Raw genomic sequence first — 14,637 nt, forward strand, 5'->3', positions numbered from 1 at the left:
TCCAGCCCACTTTGGTTACATGGATGAATAATTGATTTGTCTACCCACTTCCTAATGACAGAAACACAGATAACTTCCTCTTCTTATTTTTAAATATTTAGTATCCAACTGTTTTGACTTAGTACTTTTCCTTCAATCATCCAAAGAGGCCTTCCAAATTTATCCTCAAAGCAAACCTGTGTTTCTTTGTATATTTGAACAAATAATTGCGCACCCCACATGTTGCTTGAATGGGTCAAATTCCTTTTCAGGCAAAGCATGGTAGGTTCATGTTTGAGTCCACAGGAACACTGCTTCTCATTTCTCTCATCCTTCTGTACTCCTGTCTACCTGCTCTGTTTGTCTTGCCCACTGGCCCTTTACATTAAGCACAAAAGCAAGTCGGGCAAAGCTAGTGGAGTGATAATCCTCTTAAGAGACTCATTGCTCATTTGTCAGAGTCCAAATAAAGTACGACCTTATGGGGATTTAGTGGGGAAGCGCTTGTTCACTCTATGACCTCCCGCTGTTACTGAGAAGATCTGGGACAGGAAGGGATGTGGGCATTGGACAAGGTTTGGGATTGGAGGCGGGACTATGGGCCTTGCACATAAATGAGAGTGAGATTTGGCTGGACATCACTGCTGTATACTCTCAAAATAGCCATATAATGACACTGAGTAAAGCAGGTCTTTCTGTCGCAGTTGACTGTTATCATGAGATACATATCCGCTTCTTCAAATAGAGCTGATAAAATACTTGTTAAAGTCTTAAATCTGGATTTTCTCAGTAACTGCTAATTTTCATTCTATGAACAAGATAAAATGATTAATAAGCTAAATAAAATATAAGTTTGTGAAAATGACCCGCACCTGAACCAAAATGTTTTTGGTTTGTTTTTATTGCTTCTTCGTAATGGTGAACAGCATACTCTTTTTACCTTGTATCACAATAAAATTTCCATAGGTGATGTTTTTTTTTTGTTGTTGTTGTTTTGTTTTTGTTTTTTGTTTTTTTTTTGTTTTTTTTGCTTGTTTTTAATGTCTTGATGTATTACAAGCTTAAATTTTTTTCTAAAAATTTAAATCTGGAATTGTCTCATAATGTTAAATTTTAATAAAGAATTTACATGAATTAAGTGAAACCTGTAACAGACAGTCAACCCGAGCTGCTCTGTTGCTTCCCACACGGTCTGCCTCTTGCTCTACTCGCCACCTATCAATCGCACTCCTCCAATCTGGTCTATTTAAATGGCAACAATCCTTTCTCACTCTCAGCCTCATTCTTGCTGCTACTGTTGCTGCTGTCACCTCTCCAAACTTTAACACTTCCTGTCTTTTTCAACCCCTCAACCACTCTGCCATCTACCTGTAAGCTTCAAAGCAGAATTTAATTCATCACGTCAATATAAAATAAACATTCGGGAGTGAAGGGATCAGAGCCTACACGCTAAACTTCAGTCATATTCTTGTGGATTTTGGATGTTTTCTTTCCACTTCTCTAACAAGTGGACATGTTATGGCAACAGAAAGAGCCCAAAAAATTATAACTGAGCAGTACTTTAAAGCAGATTTGATTTTGCCTGTGTATTACCTCAATTGTGACGCTGTTGTCTCAAATCCAAGCTCAGTTCCTTAGGTTCCAACGCCTGTAATGTATATTAAGACTTTTGTACAAACAGACTTTCAAATGTTTTTTGCTTTGTTGTTTGTTTTTCTGTTGTTTTTACCATTACACCTAAAAGTGATATTGGGGAAATCTTCATCCACTCTGTCTTGTTTAGGCTAAGATGCCTCTAAAGATAAATGCTCTTTTTAATCATTTTAAAATAAAGTATCATCAATCTGGTTTATTTTTCAGTCCCTTCATGATACTTATTTACTTCATGGTATGATTTACCGACAGTGTTGTCAATGCTCAAACTAAGAATGGTGCCACACCGCTCTACCTGGCCTGCCAGGAGGGTCATTTGGAGGTTGTCCAATACCTTGTCAAGGACAGTGGGGCGGATCCAAGCATCAGGGCCAATGACGGGATGACACCTCTGCATGCTGCTGCTCAGATGGGCCATAACACTGTCATCGTCTGGCTGGTATGTTGAAATGTCAGGAAACTGTACAACAAATCTTAACAGTGCATCTATTTACTCCTAGATTAACAACTCATATTTAATGAGCTGTTATTAAACAGCTGTAATTTTAATTTAAAAATATGTAATATAACTTTTAATTCTCAGATGGTTCCTGATGGACATTTGCTTTTAGTATAATTGATTTGTAAAAATCTATTATTAAAAAAATGTTTTGTGATAACAATTGAAGAAATGCTTTGTACAGTGGTTTGACTTTACTAAAAACCTGATATTTTATAATTGCTACAAACCATTAAATTAAACTTTAAAATGACTAAATGCTTCTAATCCCCCCAAAATGAGCTGCAATCTCTGAATAACCTCCTTGTAGATGAGTTTCACAGAGATTAGCCTCACAGACAGAGACAGTGATGGAGCCACAGCCATGCACTTTGCAGCCAGTCGCGGCCATGCAAAGGTGCTCAGCTGGCTGCTTCTGCACGGTGGAGAGATTGTCACAGACAACTGGGGAGGGACTCCCCTTCATGATGCTGCAGAAAACGGTGAATTAGAGGTAAGTGTTGTACCTAATGTTTACTGTATGGGGTTAAACATGTACATTTTTAACCAGAAACTGATGTCACTTGTATCATGTATTTCATTTTGATCATTTTTTAATTTTTTTTTTTTATTTATGATAATAAAAGCAATTTCAGAGAAACATGTTAAGAAACAACTACATAAAGTGGAAAATACATTATGCACATGCACTGGGATTCTTTGTGGTGCTCACTTACCCATAATGGGTTTTACAGCCATCTGTTTTGAATGAGTTAACGCTTATGGTTTTCACCACCTTTCTAACCTGCTGCTTTGACTAACAGTTTTTCTAACCGAGTGTTGTCTTACAGCTTTTTCATCACCAGCTTCATTCTTAGTGAAAACTGGGAATTCTATAGGAAAGGTTGGAATTTAAACAGTAAATTTACTTCGGTGGAATAAACTTAATTCAGAAGTTAAATATGAATCAATATAGCAAAACTTTCTCTTGCTTTAGCCACAAATTTGCTTTAAATTAGTTACTAAACATCTTTTGATATAAAAGCTTCATTCTTCTTGTTAGTAGGATATTTATTCACCATGTCAGTATTTTATAATCACAACTTAGCCCACAATTGTATGAATTAAATTATTATTGAAGCAAATTCAAATGTAGTAATAGACATTTTTATTTTTTAATTGTGTTTAAGAATTAACATTATCAGCGGATTATCTGTGTTTAAGTGATGTACTTTTCTGCCTCTGAAGTTTAAATCAGCAAAAACTAAAGTAGTCATTACTTTCAAATGTGGATACTGTTCCTAGTTTTTGTGTAGATTAGGTTAATCATCACTGAACTAAACAGTAATACTGTAATTTTCTCCATCAAATTTCCGACACTTAATCTATCTTCTCTCAGTGCTGCCAGATCCTTGTGGTCAACGGGGTGGACCTGGGCGTAAGGGACCAGGATGGCTTCACAGGAGCAGACTTGGCTGAATACAATGGCCACTCCCAGTGTGCCAAGTATCTGCGCACAGTGGAGAACATGGTACGTTAAGCCACAACATGTCATAAATCTTTACCTCTGACCTCCCCGTCAACAGAGTCAAACTGTGAGCTGATGCATCAGACAGTTGTTAAGGAAGCTAAATTTTTAGTGTTTTCAAATTTATGTAGATATTTGTTTTGGATTTTTTTTTTTAAGATTCTTTATTATTCACATACACACTGAGGTCCAAATCTCTGATAAAGTACAGAAGTTCCTATCTTAAGGGAAATCAACCTTTAATGGGATGAAAAGGTTAACTATGCTAGATAAGAAAGTTGTTTAAAACAAAGAGCATGTGCAATCAGTGTGGCATGCAAACCTTGGACTTTTTTGTTTAATAAAAAACAAATTCTCATGCTTGTCCTGAAAGGAGACTAGGTTGTTCAGAGAGTGAGAGGATGTCTCGAAGAAGACAGGTGCAGAACATGTCTGAGAGCTATAAGACAGTAGTGAGGTTTAAGGTCAAGGTGGAGTCAGAACTGCATCAAGAATCTTCTCAGAGCCCATTCTTGTTCACTATGATACTGGACAGGCAGAGTCAGACAGTCAGACAGAAATCTCCTTTGATTATGATGTTTGCAGATAACATTGTGATCAAGTAAAGGAAAATCTAGAGAGGTGGAGGTAAATCCATAAAAGGACAGAATCAAAAACAAGTCGTTGTAAAACGACTCATTCACACTCATGTGTGTGAATGAGAGGGACTCAAGTAGAAACGGTGAGGTTACAGGGTAGTATTTAGGGTCAACAGTTCAGAGCAATGAGTGTGGACGAGGGCTGAAGAGACGTATAAAAGTCAGTTAAAACAGGAGGAGAAAAGTGTGAGTTGTGATGTGTAATAAAAGAGTATCAGTAAGAACTAGAAGCACTCAGAGAGCACAGACTTCTGCCACGCAAATTTTTAAATTAGAAGCTCTAATGGCAAAATTATTTACCAAAATTATTCCTGTATCCCCATAAGGAAGAATCCTTTAAAAATTCCTGGATCCAGGCAGTGAACTGGATCACTGGACCCCTAAAACCTATACACTTTTTTCGTATTCCATTTCTGAGATTTCTTGAAAATGTCAAAAAATCCATCCATAACTTTTTGGGTTATGTTGCTAACAGACAGACAAACCAGCACCACCGAATACATAACCTTCGGAGGTCTAGAGGAAGACAAAAGGGGAGATTAATGGGTGTAGGGAAAGAGGACATGAAGTTAGTTGGTGTAAGAGAAGAGGACGCAGCGACAGGGTCTGATGGAGGCAGATGATTTGCTGTGTTGCCCCTAAATGGAACTGCCAAAAAAAAACTGTTCAAAAGTTTGGGGTCACTTTGCCATGAGATTCAATAGGGAAGTGACCCCAAACTTTTGAACGGTAGTGTATGTCTTCAAAGTAAAAATATTTTTGGGGGGAAATTTGTCTGTAAAAAGTGCTAGTCCAAGATTTCATGCTTTTATTGCTACCAGGTAAATCAAATCATATTTATAAAGCACTTTTCCTACCAAAAGCAACACAAAGTGCTTTACATGATAAAAACAGTTTATACATATTAAATAAAACAAGAATTCACACATCAAAGTAGCATAGCATTAAAAAAAAATGATTATCTCTCTCACACGTAGTCACACAGACATAAACACACATATAGACAGAGCAGTTAACCCCCCATTCTAGAATAATAATAAATAATACAGATATAAAAATACAAATACAATATATAAATACAGACCATTTACCATTTAATATAATCTACTAGAAATAAAAGCATCAGCACCAGCACCTTGGTGCTGGAAGGAGAGAGAAATGGGCGGACTCTGACGATGTTTTTAAGATGAAAAAATACTGTCTTTGTGACATTTCTGATGTGTTTTCAGCTCAGAGTAAAAAAGAACACCTAAGTTTTTCACACACTTACAAGGATTGAAATGATGTATTTTTGATAAAATAATCTCTCTCTTGTCTTAAAATTTCAGTTTTGTCGTGATTGAGCTGTAGGAAATTCTTTGCCATTCATGACTTTATATCTAAATTTTAAAAGAGTATTAATTTGCTCCAGATTATCAGGAGACACAGCTGTGTATTGGCTGTGAAAATCAATGCTGTGTCTCCCAATGACATCCCTAAGAGGCAACATGTACAGATTAAAAAGAATTGGGCCTAAAACTGATTCTTGGGGAACCCCACATTTGACTTCATAGATTCTTGAAGAGCAGGTATCCATACAAAAACCTTTAGATCTGTAAGATAGGAGTAAAACCATTTTGGAATAGTACCTGAGAGGCCCACCAGACTTCTGAGTCTGTCTAATAAAATCCTTTGATCAACTGTATCAAAGGTGGCACAAAGATCCAGTAAAACCAGCACAGAAAGTTTCTGCAAGTCTAAGTAAAATCTAAGATCATTAACAATCTTTGATAGGGCTGTCTTGGTACTGTGGTTTGTCCTAAAACCAGAATGATATTTTTCTAAAATACTATGTTTATGCAAAAACTCATGTAATTGCATAAAGACAAGTTTTTCAATAATTTTACTTAAAAACGGTAAGTTGGATGCAGGTCAGTAGTTATCAAGAATGTCTGGATCTAAATTATTCTTCTTCAGAAGGGGCCTCACCACCGCCATTTTAACGGTGGCGGGGAAGACACCTATCTGAAGGGAGTAATTTACCATGTCAAAAAAACTCTCACTCAAAGAAACCATAAAATGTTTTTAAAAGTGATGTGGGATCTAAAAGGCAGGTTGTTGTGTTAAGTTGGGAGAAAACTCGACCAAGCATCTTTGCATCAACCAGGACAAAACTCTCCAGTGTTTCCTCAGGCAAAAACAAAGCTTCAGGTATGTTAAAATCAATATGTAATCGAGATAAAAGACTGGATTTTATAGCATTAATTTTACTTCAAAATTGGTCTGCAAACTCCTTGCATTCAGCTTCTGATGCAGGCATGGAAGACTTATTAAAACTTGTGTTTATTAAAAGCTCTATTGTTTTAAAAAGAAATTTGGGGTTATTCTTGTTTTCTGTAATAAGGTTGAAAAAAATTAAGTGTTCTGGCCTGTTTAACTGCTTCATTATAGGTTTTGAGTTCAGTAAAAATTTCTAAATGAATGATTAATTTTGTTTTCCTCCATTTCCTCTCTGCTCTCCTTTCATTTTGGTTGAGCTCTTTGATTTGCTCATTTCTCCAGGGTGAGGGTTTGGGTTTGATTATTTTAGTTTTGAGTGGAGCTACAGCATCAATAGCTGACTCAAGTTTGCTGTTAAAATGATCCACAATGAAATCACATGATGCAGGTAAAATCTGAGCAGCAGTTTGGTTTAAAATCTTAATAAAATTTGCAGCCACTTCAGAAGCAATATATCATTTCCTCACAGTCCTCACTGGGGCCTCCTGTTGGCTAAAAGTGATGTTAAGAAACACGCAGTAGTGGTCTGACACAGCCAGGTCAACAACAGAGGACATACCGGTGGACAGGCCATAGGTTATGACCAGGTCCAAGGTGTGTCCTCTGTTGTGGGTTGGCTGTGTGACATGTTGTTTAAAATCTAGACAGTTTAAAAGATTTAAAAACTCTTCTGCAAGAGCATCAGAGCTGTTGTCAATGTGTAGGTTAAAATCACCAGTTATTAAAATGTTGCTGTATTTTGAGTGTATTACAGTTAAAAAGTCAGAAAATTCTTGTATAAAGCAGGAGGGAGGCTTGGGTAGTCTATAAACAGTAACAGATAAAATAGGTGGGTTCTTAAAGACAAAAGTGTGATATTCAAATGATCAAATATTCAAATGATGAGTAATTATCTTACATTGTCTGCTTTGTGGTACATCCCTTTCGCACTTCCAAAATTACTTCAGTTGAACTGAACACAACATGGTTTATCCATAGTGTATGACACTGAAAATAAATTTTTATTATCTCATTCTAGATTTTCATATTGGAGACATTTTTCAACGTGAAACAAATAAAGTACTTTAGCCTTTGAGTAATATCAATCAAAAATGTTCTAAATTACCTGGATAGTTACAAGTACTTTAAGATAGTTTTCACTCTTAAATTGAGAAATTACATCTCTTGAGATTCATATTTCCTCTAAACTAGGTTTCAAGCCATGTGCTTGTTCTTGCAACTGTCTGATTATTAAAACCATAGTCACCAATAGTGGCTTCTACAGAAGTTAGAATAGATACTTCTAAAACACCAATTCTGTCAGAGCTAGATTTTTTAATTATTAAAGCTACTAACACTCAACATATAGGGAGCACCATGATCAGAGTGAATTAAAATCCCAGAGTGTTCAGGGTAATAATAACTCCTCTACACTGAACTTTCTGGTACCTGGGAAACATATTTTCTTTTCTCTTGTGTGCTTTCTCATGAGAGACATTCAGCCACATGAGCACTGCACTGCACTGTCCCCAGAGCCTTTCTGATCAGCTGTGAGATCCTTCATTAGCCTGCAGTAATTAAACTCATAATACTTTTCTTCTTGTGTAAGCCATCAGGGACTTAGAGGTAATGGGAATGATGAACTGATGAGTGAACATGATGATAGCTCATATTAATAACAATAAATCTATTGTATAATGATTGTTTTATTTTATATCTAAATTAAATTAAGCATATATGTTTGACTAACAAGCAATCAAGGATTCTAGAAATATTGTGTTGTTTGGGGTACTGTGGAAAAAAAATTCCCCATATGAGACACCTTAATACAACAAATATGATGATGTCTGTGTTCATGAACTGCACCCTCTGACAGAGTGTGGAGCACCGTGTTTTGTCTCGAGACCCCTCGATGGATCTTGAGTACAAGCAGCCAGACTCTGGCCTTTCATCCCCTAACACCACCATGCCTCCTGCCAACCAGGCGGCACACTTTGACATCGGGTCGCCATCCAGCTCACTGTCCAACTACGACTCAGCCAACTCCAGCCAGTCCAGCACTGGGGAGAAGAGGACTAGTTTAACAATGTCACGAGGACCACCTGCTCAGCTGAATACAGTTGCACATCAAGGTCTGCAACTTTTTAAACACTAAACAAATATTTTATATTTATTTTATTTTTTTTATTCTGAATTATATTAAATTCTCATTAAATCAGAATGTCGAATGACACACATTCTGCTGTATTTCAGCCACAACTCTTTCATTTACAACATGCAACAGTTTGTTTCCTTCTGTTCTGTGAAAGATGCTTTTTATACTGGTGCTGCACCCTAGTGGTCTGTATGCATGCAGTTTGTTCTTATGGAGGTGCACAGTCGTGTTTCTCGTTCATATTTCATCTGTGCATGTAAAAAAAGTGGAATTGGGTAAATGCTAGAAGTTTTACCTGTGCCTTTATTTGTAAATTAAAACCAGCAGCCTAACATGTTATGGACTGTGTCTGTCTCACAGGTGCATCAGAGTCAGGCATTTCAGACATGCAAGCATACATGGACATGTTGAACCCTGACATTGGCACCGATGTGCCTAAGGAGAATGAGAAATCTATCACTGCTGCCTCCAAGCCCCCTCCTCCTCCATCCTATCCACCCCCACCTCCACCACAGTCTCCCCCAGCACCCCCGCCGCCTCCAAGCTACCCAGCACCACAGCCCCCTCAGGAGCCTTCGTCGGCCGAGTTCCTCAAAGTGAAAAGCAATCTGCGGCATGTGGAAAGAAAAGCCAGCAAAAATGAGGTACAAACGTGTGGCTCTTGTTTACTCTAAAGAATAAAGAATAATTGGTCAGAAATGCTTCAGAGCAATGCCAACAGGAATCACATTCTCTATTTGGTTCATTGTTCTGTGCAAATTCATCTTCCTGCAGAAAAAGACAAACATTCTTGATCATTTAAAGCACAACACAATTAATCACACAGACAGCAACAGCTTAGTTAGCTACCTGTAGGTCTGATGTGGACCAGTTTATTGAAACTATCTCTTGTCCTGGTGAAACTAGAATTTCTTAAAGAAGCTCTTATCTGATATTGGCTAATTCTACAAAAGTGGAAAGAGAGAGTATTTGGCAAATAACTGTTTTTCCCTCCTCTGTGTCTAATAGTTCTGTAACTATGTACCTTGTCTAGAAGCCAACAATGATGTTATTGAGTTTGCATGGCTAATGAGGCCACAAAAGATGCTCATTAGTGTGCCAGGCCTCTGGGTTGCTTCACACAATGGCTGATATGATGGGTTTGATTTTAATTCCAATAATTAATCTGGCCATGGATCACTCAAAAGGGGTTTCAAGGGCCTACAAGGAGTAGCAATTAAGATTGACATTAACTTCAATGTCTGTGCACCATAAAGTGGTTTAGTATTGCTGTAATGTTTGTGAAGTTGAAATCTAAATGAGGTGTCAATGAGTTAATCTGAGAACAATGGAAGTTTAACAAAGGTGATAACGGATATTTGCACATTTTTTCTAAAAATTATTGTTTGATTTAGTTATTTTTTTTGTCCAAGTTTAACAGAATAAAATCACTATTTAAAATGACTGTTTTTCTTATCTCGTACAGAAGCAGTCAAATGCTATATAAGGATGAGTATTACTTTTCTGCTGATATAGCATGTTTTCATCTAAAAAACATTTTAACATTAAAAAGTTACATCAGAACCACCTGATTCTCTGTGAAAATCCATGGTTTATAGAATAGAATATATCAGAATATACCTATGTAAGGTCGTAAGATATTGCAGTTATAGAGTCAATAGTGAGGGAGTTTTTATCATACCCTGTCTCCAGTGGGGAACTCTTTGTGTTTGTGTGTACAAGCATGCACAATGAGCCTTGTGGGGAAAGGAGAAGTGCCGCCCATTCTCCCCTCTGTGGCCAGGTGACCAGCTCAGGGCATGCCCTCATTAATGATAGAATAGAAGCCAACACTTATGCACACATGTGCACAAAAACACACACAAGTAAGATCATTATGTGTCCTATGTGTTGCGAAAAACAATCTAGCTAAGTTGTCGTAGTTACGGGGACACAGGTGATCAGATGGACTGGTCTCATGGTCTCGTATTAGAGCCTAAACATATTTAAACACTTTTTGTTAATTCATTAACACATTGTGCAGTACATCTGTTGAAAACAGCTTTACATGATAATCATTTTAGGTGTTTGTGGCAGTAGAGGCCTTTGCTTTTGATGCTTTGCTCAGCTCATTTGTCTGCAGTTGCTTTGACTTGTTTAATGTGGAGTATTTAAACAATCACCGCTTCTCTGCTCAGGTTTTTATTCATTGAACAGCAATCCCTCCAGATAACTTGGACTTTGATATTTCCCTCGCAGTTAGTATTATTCCTGACTAATTTTGCTTCTAATTCAGGACACAGAAGGCTAGAATATTCTAATAATCCTAAAGCTTTTGGGGATTTGCATGTGTTCGCCCATGGCTCCGAGCAGCACATGGGAGTTTGTGTTTTGCATAAGAGGAACTGGGCAGGGTTGGGGAGTGGCTGGTCTATGGGTTGGTTGTGACATCATTATCATTGCAGTGCTGGCCCAATAGGTTATTGATGAGGCCTGCGGGTAAACTGAGAGGGCAGGTACAGTGACAGGCGTAGAAGAAGCGGAGAGAAGGTGAAGCTCTGGATCTGGTGACAGCTACTCTCTGTGCTCCGCTGGATTTTGTGGATGTGGCTCTGTCTGGACAAGAGAAAGTAAGAGGGGATTCTTTAAAATAAGGTGAGATGTAAAGGGGCAAAAATTGATTTTACGAGTAGCAAAGTCAGTAGAAAGTTCATTCATATATTTTATCTTATCTACAAGTTCCAGGGTTGTTGCACAGTTAAAAAGTTATTCTGTTTCATTTATTCAAATGTATGCATACAACTGTTTTGCTTTCTTCTATTTAAAAGGTTTTATTGTAGAATTATGTTTGTAACTCTTAACTAATTATCACGGATTTTTTTTCTCACTAAAACTTCTTACCTGTGTACAAATACATGCAAATGTGGCGAACTATCTAACAGCAAACAGGCTAATCAACTTTTGATAGTGTCACACATACTATATACATGTAAAACCAGTTTTATCTTTTTACACGAAAAAATATGACTTTATGCTGACAGAGCGATCTGTACAATGCGATGAAGGGATGCATGTGAATGCTCGTATGATTTTTGGGGACAGGGGGCTGCAACCAAAACACTTTGTACAATTGCTGATGTTGACCCACCTCTAGAGGATGACAAACCATCTGTAGCACTCTCTGCTCACATTACCCTCCCACATGATGAGAGCTCAGGGACCATCTCTTTGACAGCAGACATGAGTCAACATGATTAAGGGGCTTATTATAACTAAACATGACACCAGGGGAGGAGGGGTCAGCTGTCAATTGTTTCCGCTTTTGTTAACATCAGACATCTGGGTATTTGAGGGACTGGTCCAGGTATTGTGACAAGTCCTGCTGCGTGCAAACATTTGGATGTAAATGAATACAAATTTGATGCTGAGTCTTAGATTTGAAAGGCAAAGCAACATCTTGCTTTGATGACAGTTTTTTTTTTAAAGAACAACTTTAAAGTCTACTTTTTAAGAACATGAGGTAAACAAGAAAAGGTTATTTCTTTATGCATCAGTTTTATTGATAATAACTGGATATTTTTATTGGGAATAAGTATGTTTTAATGCAGACTTATTTTATTTTACTAAATGCAAATGGAAGTTTTTTTGCATTAGGGAAATGCACCTAGACACTGAAAGGATAATAGCCTTGTACAATGAAAGATGAGGAATTATATGATGCATATCTGAATACTCCGGATGAATATGTAAAATCTAACCTACATAGCAGAATGTGGTGAAGACTGTTTGTCTGTCTGTCTGTCTGATTGATGTTGGAGCCTAAATTAAAAGGGGCTGAATGAATGGCCACTGACTTTACTCTGACAAAAGGATCTTCTTTGCACTTGTTTAAAAACTACATATGGGGCTTTTGGTCCAAGAGGAGGAAACCTAGGTGCCAGGTTTTCACATGGACTTAATTATAGCTTTGTTCTCTTTTCCATATAAAGCTGCTTTGGTCACATGAGAAAGCTAATCTGGAACTGAATGAGAGTAAATATGTGGTACATTGTGTTGCTCTTTGGCTATCATAAAGCTATGTCTTTCCATCTTGCCATGAAATGCTGCTGTTTTAAATCAAGGTTAAAACTTTTCTATTTTCTGCTTCCTTTTATCAAAACAAATGTTTATGCCTCACACTGTAACTTTTACTTTTTTTCATTTCATCTTATCTTTTTTTATTTTTAGCTTATTCTGTCTTTTGTTCATTTCTTTAATTTTTTCTTATAGTTTCTTGTACTTTTTAATGCTTCTTCTGCACTCTGCTGTAATGCTGTTAATGTTTTATGTACATCACTTTGAATGGTCTTGTACATGAAATGTGCTATACAAATAAACTTGCCTTGCCTTTCTATCCATCATTCAGTATTTTTAAAACATTAGCAGTTCTGTTATTTTCTTAACCAAATATCTACGTGTGCAACTACTGTCCAAAACAATAATTGATGCTTTTGATTTCTTTGACCCCTTTAAATAGAGGATACATGGAGAATTGTAAGTAGATTAGACCAAAGGAATTCAAAGCTGCTCACATTTCTTGCTCTCATTTCTTTTCTTTTTATCTGTGAAGCAGCTGACTCCGGGAGAAAACCACGATAAATTGCGGCGTGTGGATTCAAACAGGAAGTCAAGGAGCTTCAGCAAGCAGCCCAGCACTGGGGACTACTACAAGACCCTGGGCAACGACACGGCCGAGCCCCGTGGGAGCAAAGGCATGGCGCCCAACGAGGAGGTCAGATCTTCTGTTTGTAAAAGATATTTCTAGGTAGAAGTGTTGGGGAAACTCCAAACTAACAATTTACCATTTCTAAAAGTCAATGTGAATAGTTATTATATTTTACGGTCTGACATTGAGAAATACTGTAAGTAGAATAAACTGACTTACTTTTTCCTGTAGGGTGAAAATTTAATATATATACAAAAATAAGTGTATATAACAGTTAAGTATGTACAGTATTCAGGTATTTTTTCACTTATATAACAAAAAGATCCCAAACCAGTGTACAGGTTACTACACATAGTATTTGTTTAGTCGGGGGATAATATACTGTTCCTTGGGTATCCTATCCAGTGGTCATCTCAGCTCCGTAAAGGGTGAGGCTTTTGGGCGAGGTTAAGCTGTGTGATTGTGTGTTGGCATTAGGTTACAACACTGACTGCTCTATTTGTTTAGGCATTACCACTCAGCATGTTGTATAATCTTGTGCCCTCTTGAGCTTTTGTTTTCCACCTGATGCAAACTGCCTCCTCATTTCCATTACCTCTTGAGTCTCCACCTCATTGTGTAAACGGTCAATGCAGCTATAATGGAACAAGCTTAGGATGGTTCTGGACAAGAGAGCACTCAGTGGGAAGCTGCCAGCAAACAGACACAAAATGGAGAGTAAAGCTGAAACCTTGTCTGAATATAATTAAATAAAACCAAACAGTCTAACATTACAACATACATCAGCGAGAGCATTTAAAACATAAATGTCTACAGCTTAAAAAAGTTCATTTATCCCTACAATGCAGCTATAATGTAATTTTCTGTTAAACACAAAGGCTTGTGATTAAATGTATGTTCAGATTTATCAATACAGGCTACCGCATATAAAATTTCAATTTGTACAACTGAAAAAACTGAGACAGTAAATATTTTCATAATACCTCTTGATCACTGGTTAAATGTCTACATAACTTCACAAGCAGAAATAAAGGAATGAGCAGAATCTGTTACATCCTCATCAATGTCCCAGGAGTGGTGTTCTTAAAATCCCATGAGTATCCGAGGGGGAAGGGGGGGGGGTTAATACGGTGTATTATTCACATTGAGCCAATTACGGTCCCAATGGGGCCCTTCCTTCTCTATGAGGACCCTACCAGATGGACTGGCTAATCAGTGGAAGTGGCACGTGCTGCCAAGGCCCATCTGGACATGGTCCTCCCCACCCAGCTCTCTTGGGGGTTT

The 14,637-nt window shown here is 37.5% G+C and overlaps 1 protein-coding gene across 8 annotated transcripts in view; it reads left to right on the forward strand.

The window, feature by feature from the left end:
• espn (espin) overlaps positions 1–14,637 on the forward strand; it is a 45,796-nt gene that overhangs the window by 10,485 nt on the left and 20,674 nt on the right. For 4 of the 8 annotated variants that reach the window (XM_042004939.1, XM_042004943.1, XM_042004942.1 and 1 more), the window contains exons 3-8: positions 1,885–2,071; positions 2,442–2,624; positions 3,510–3,641; positions 8,391–8,646; positions 9,030–9,313; positions 13,258–13,419. In XM_042004939.1, coding sequence (XP_041860873.1) covers positions 1,885–2,071; positions 2,442–2,624; positions 3,510–3,641; positions 8,391–8,646; positions 9,030–9,313; positions 13,258–13,419 — 1,204 coding nt within the window. The remainder of the gene's footprint in view (positions 1–1,884; positions 2,072–2,441; positions 2,625–3,509; positions 3,642–8,390; positions 8,647–9,029; positions 9,314–13,257; positions 13,420–14,637) is intronic. The other 4 variants (XM_042004941.1, XM_042004947.1, XM_042004945.1 and 1 more) reach the window with 3 other exon arrangements.

This window comes from Melanotaenia boesemani, chromosome 13 (assembly GCF_017639745.1).
Source record: "Melanotaenia boesemani isolate fMelBoe1 chromosome 13, fMelBoe1.pri, whole genome shotgun sequence".
NCBI lineage: Eukaryota > Metazoa > Chordata > Actinopteri > Atheriniformes > Melanotaeniidae > Melanotaenia > Melanotaenia boesemani.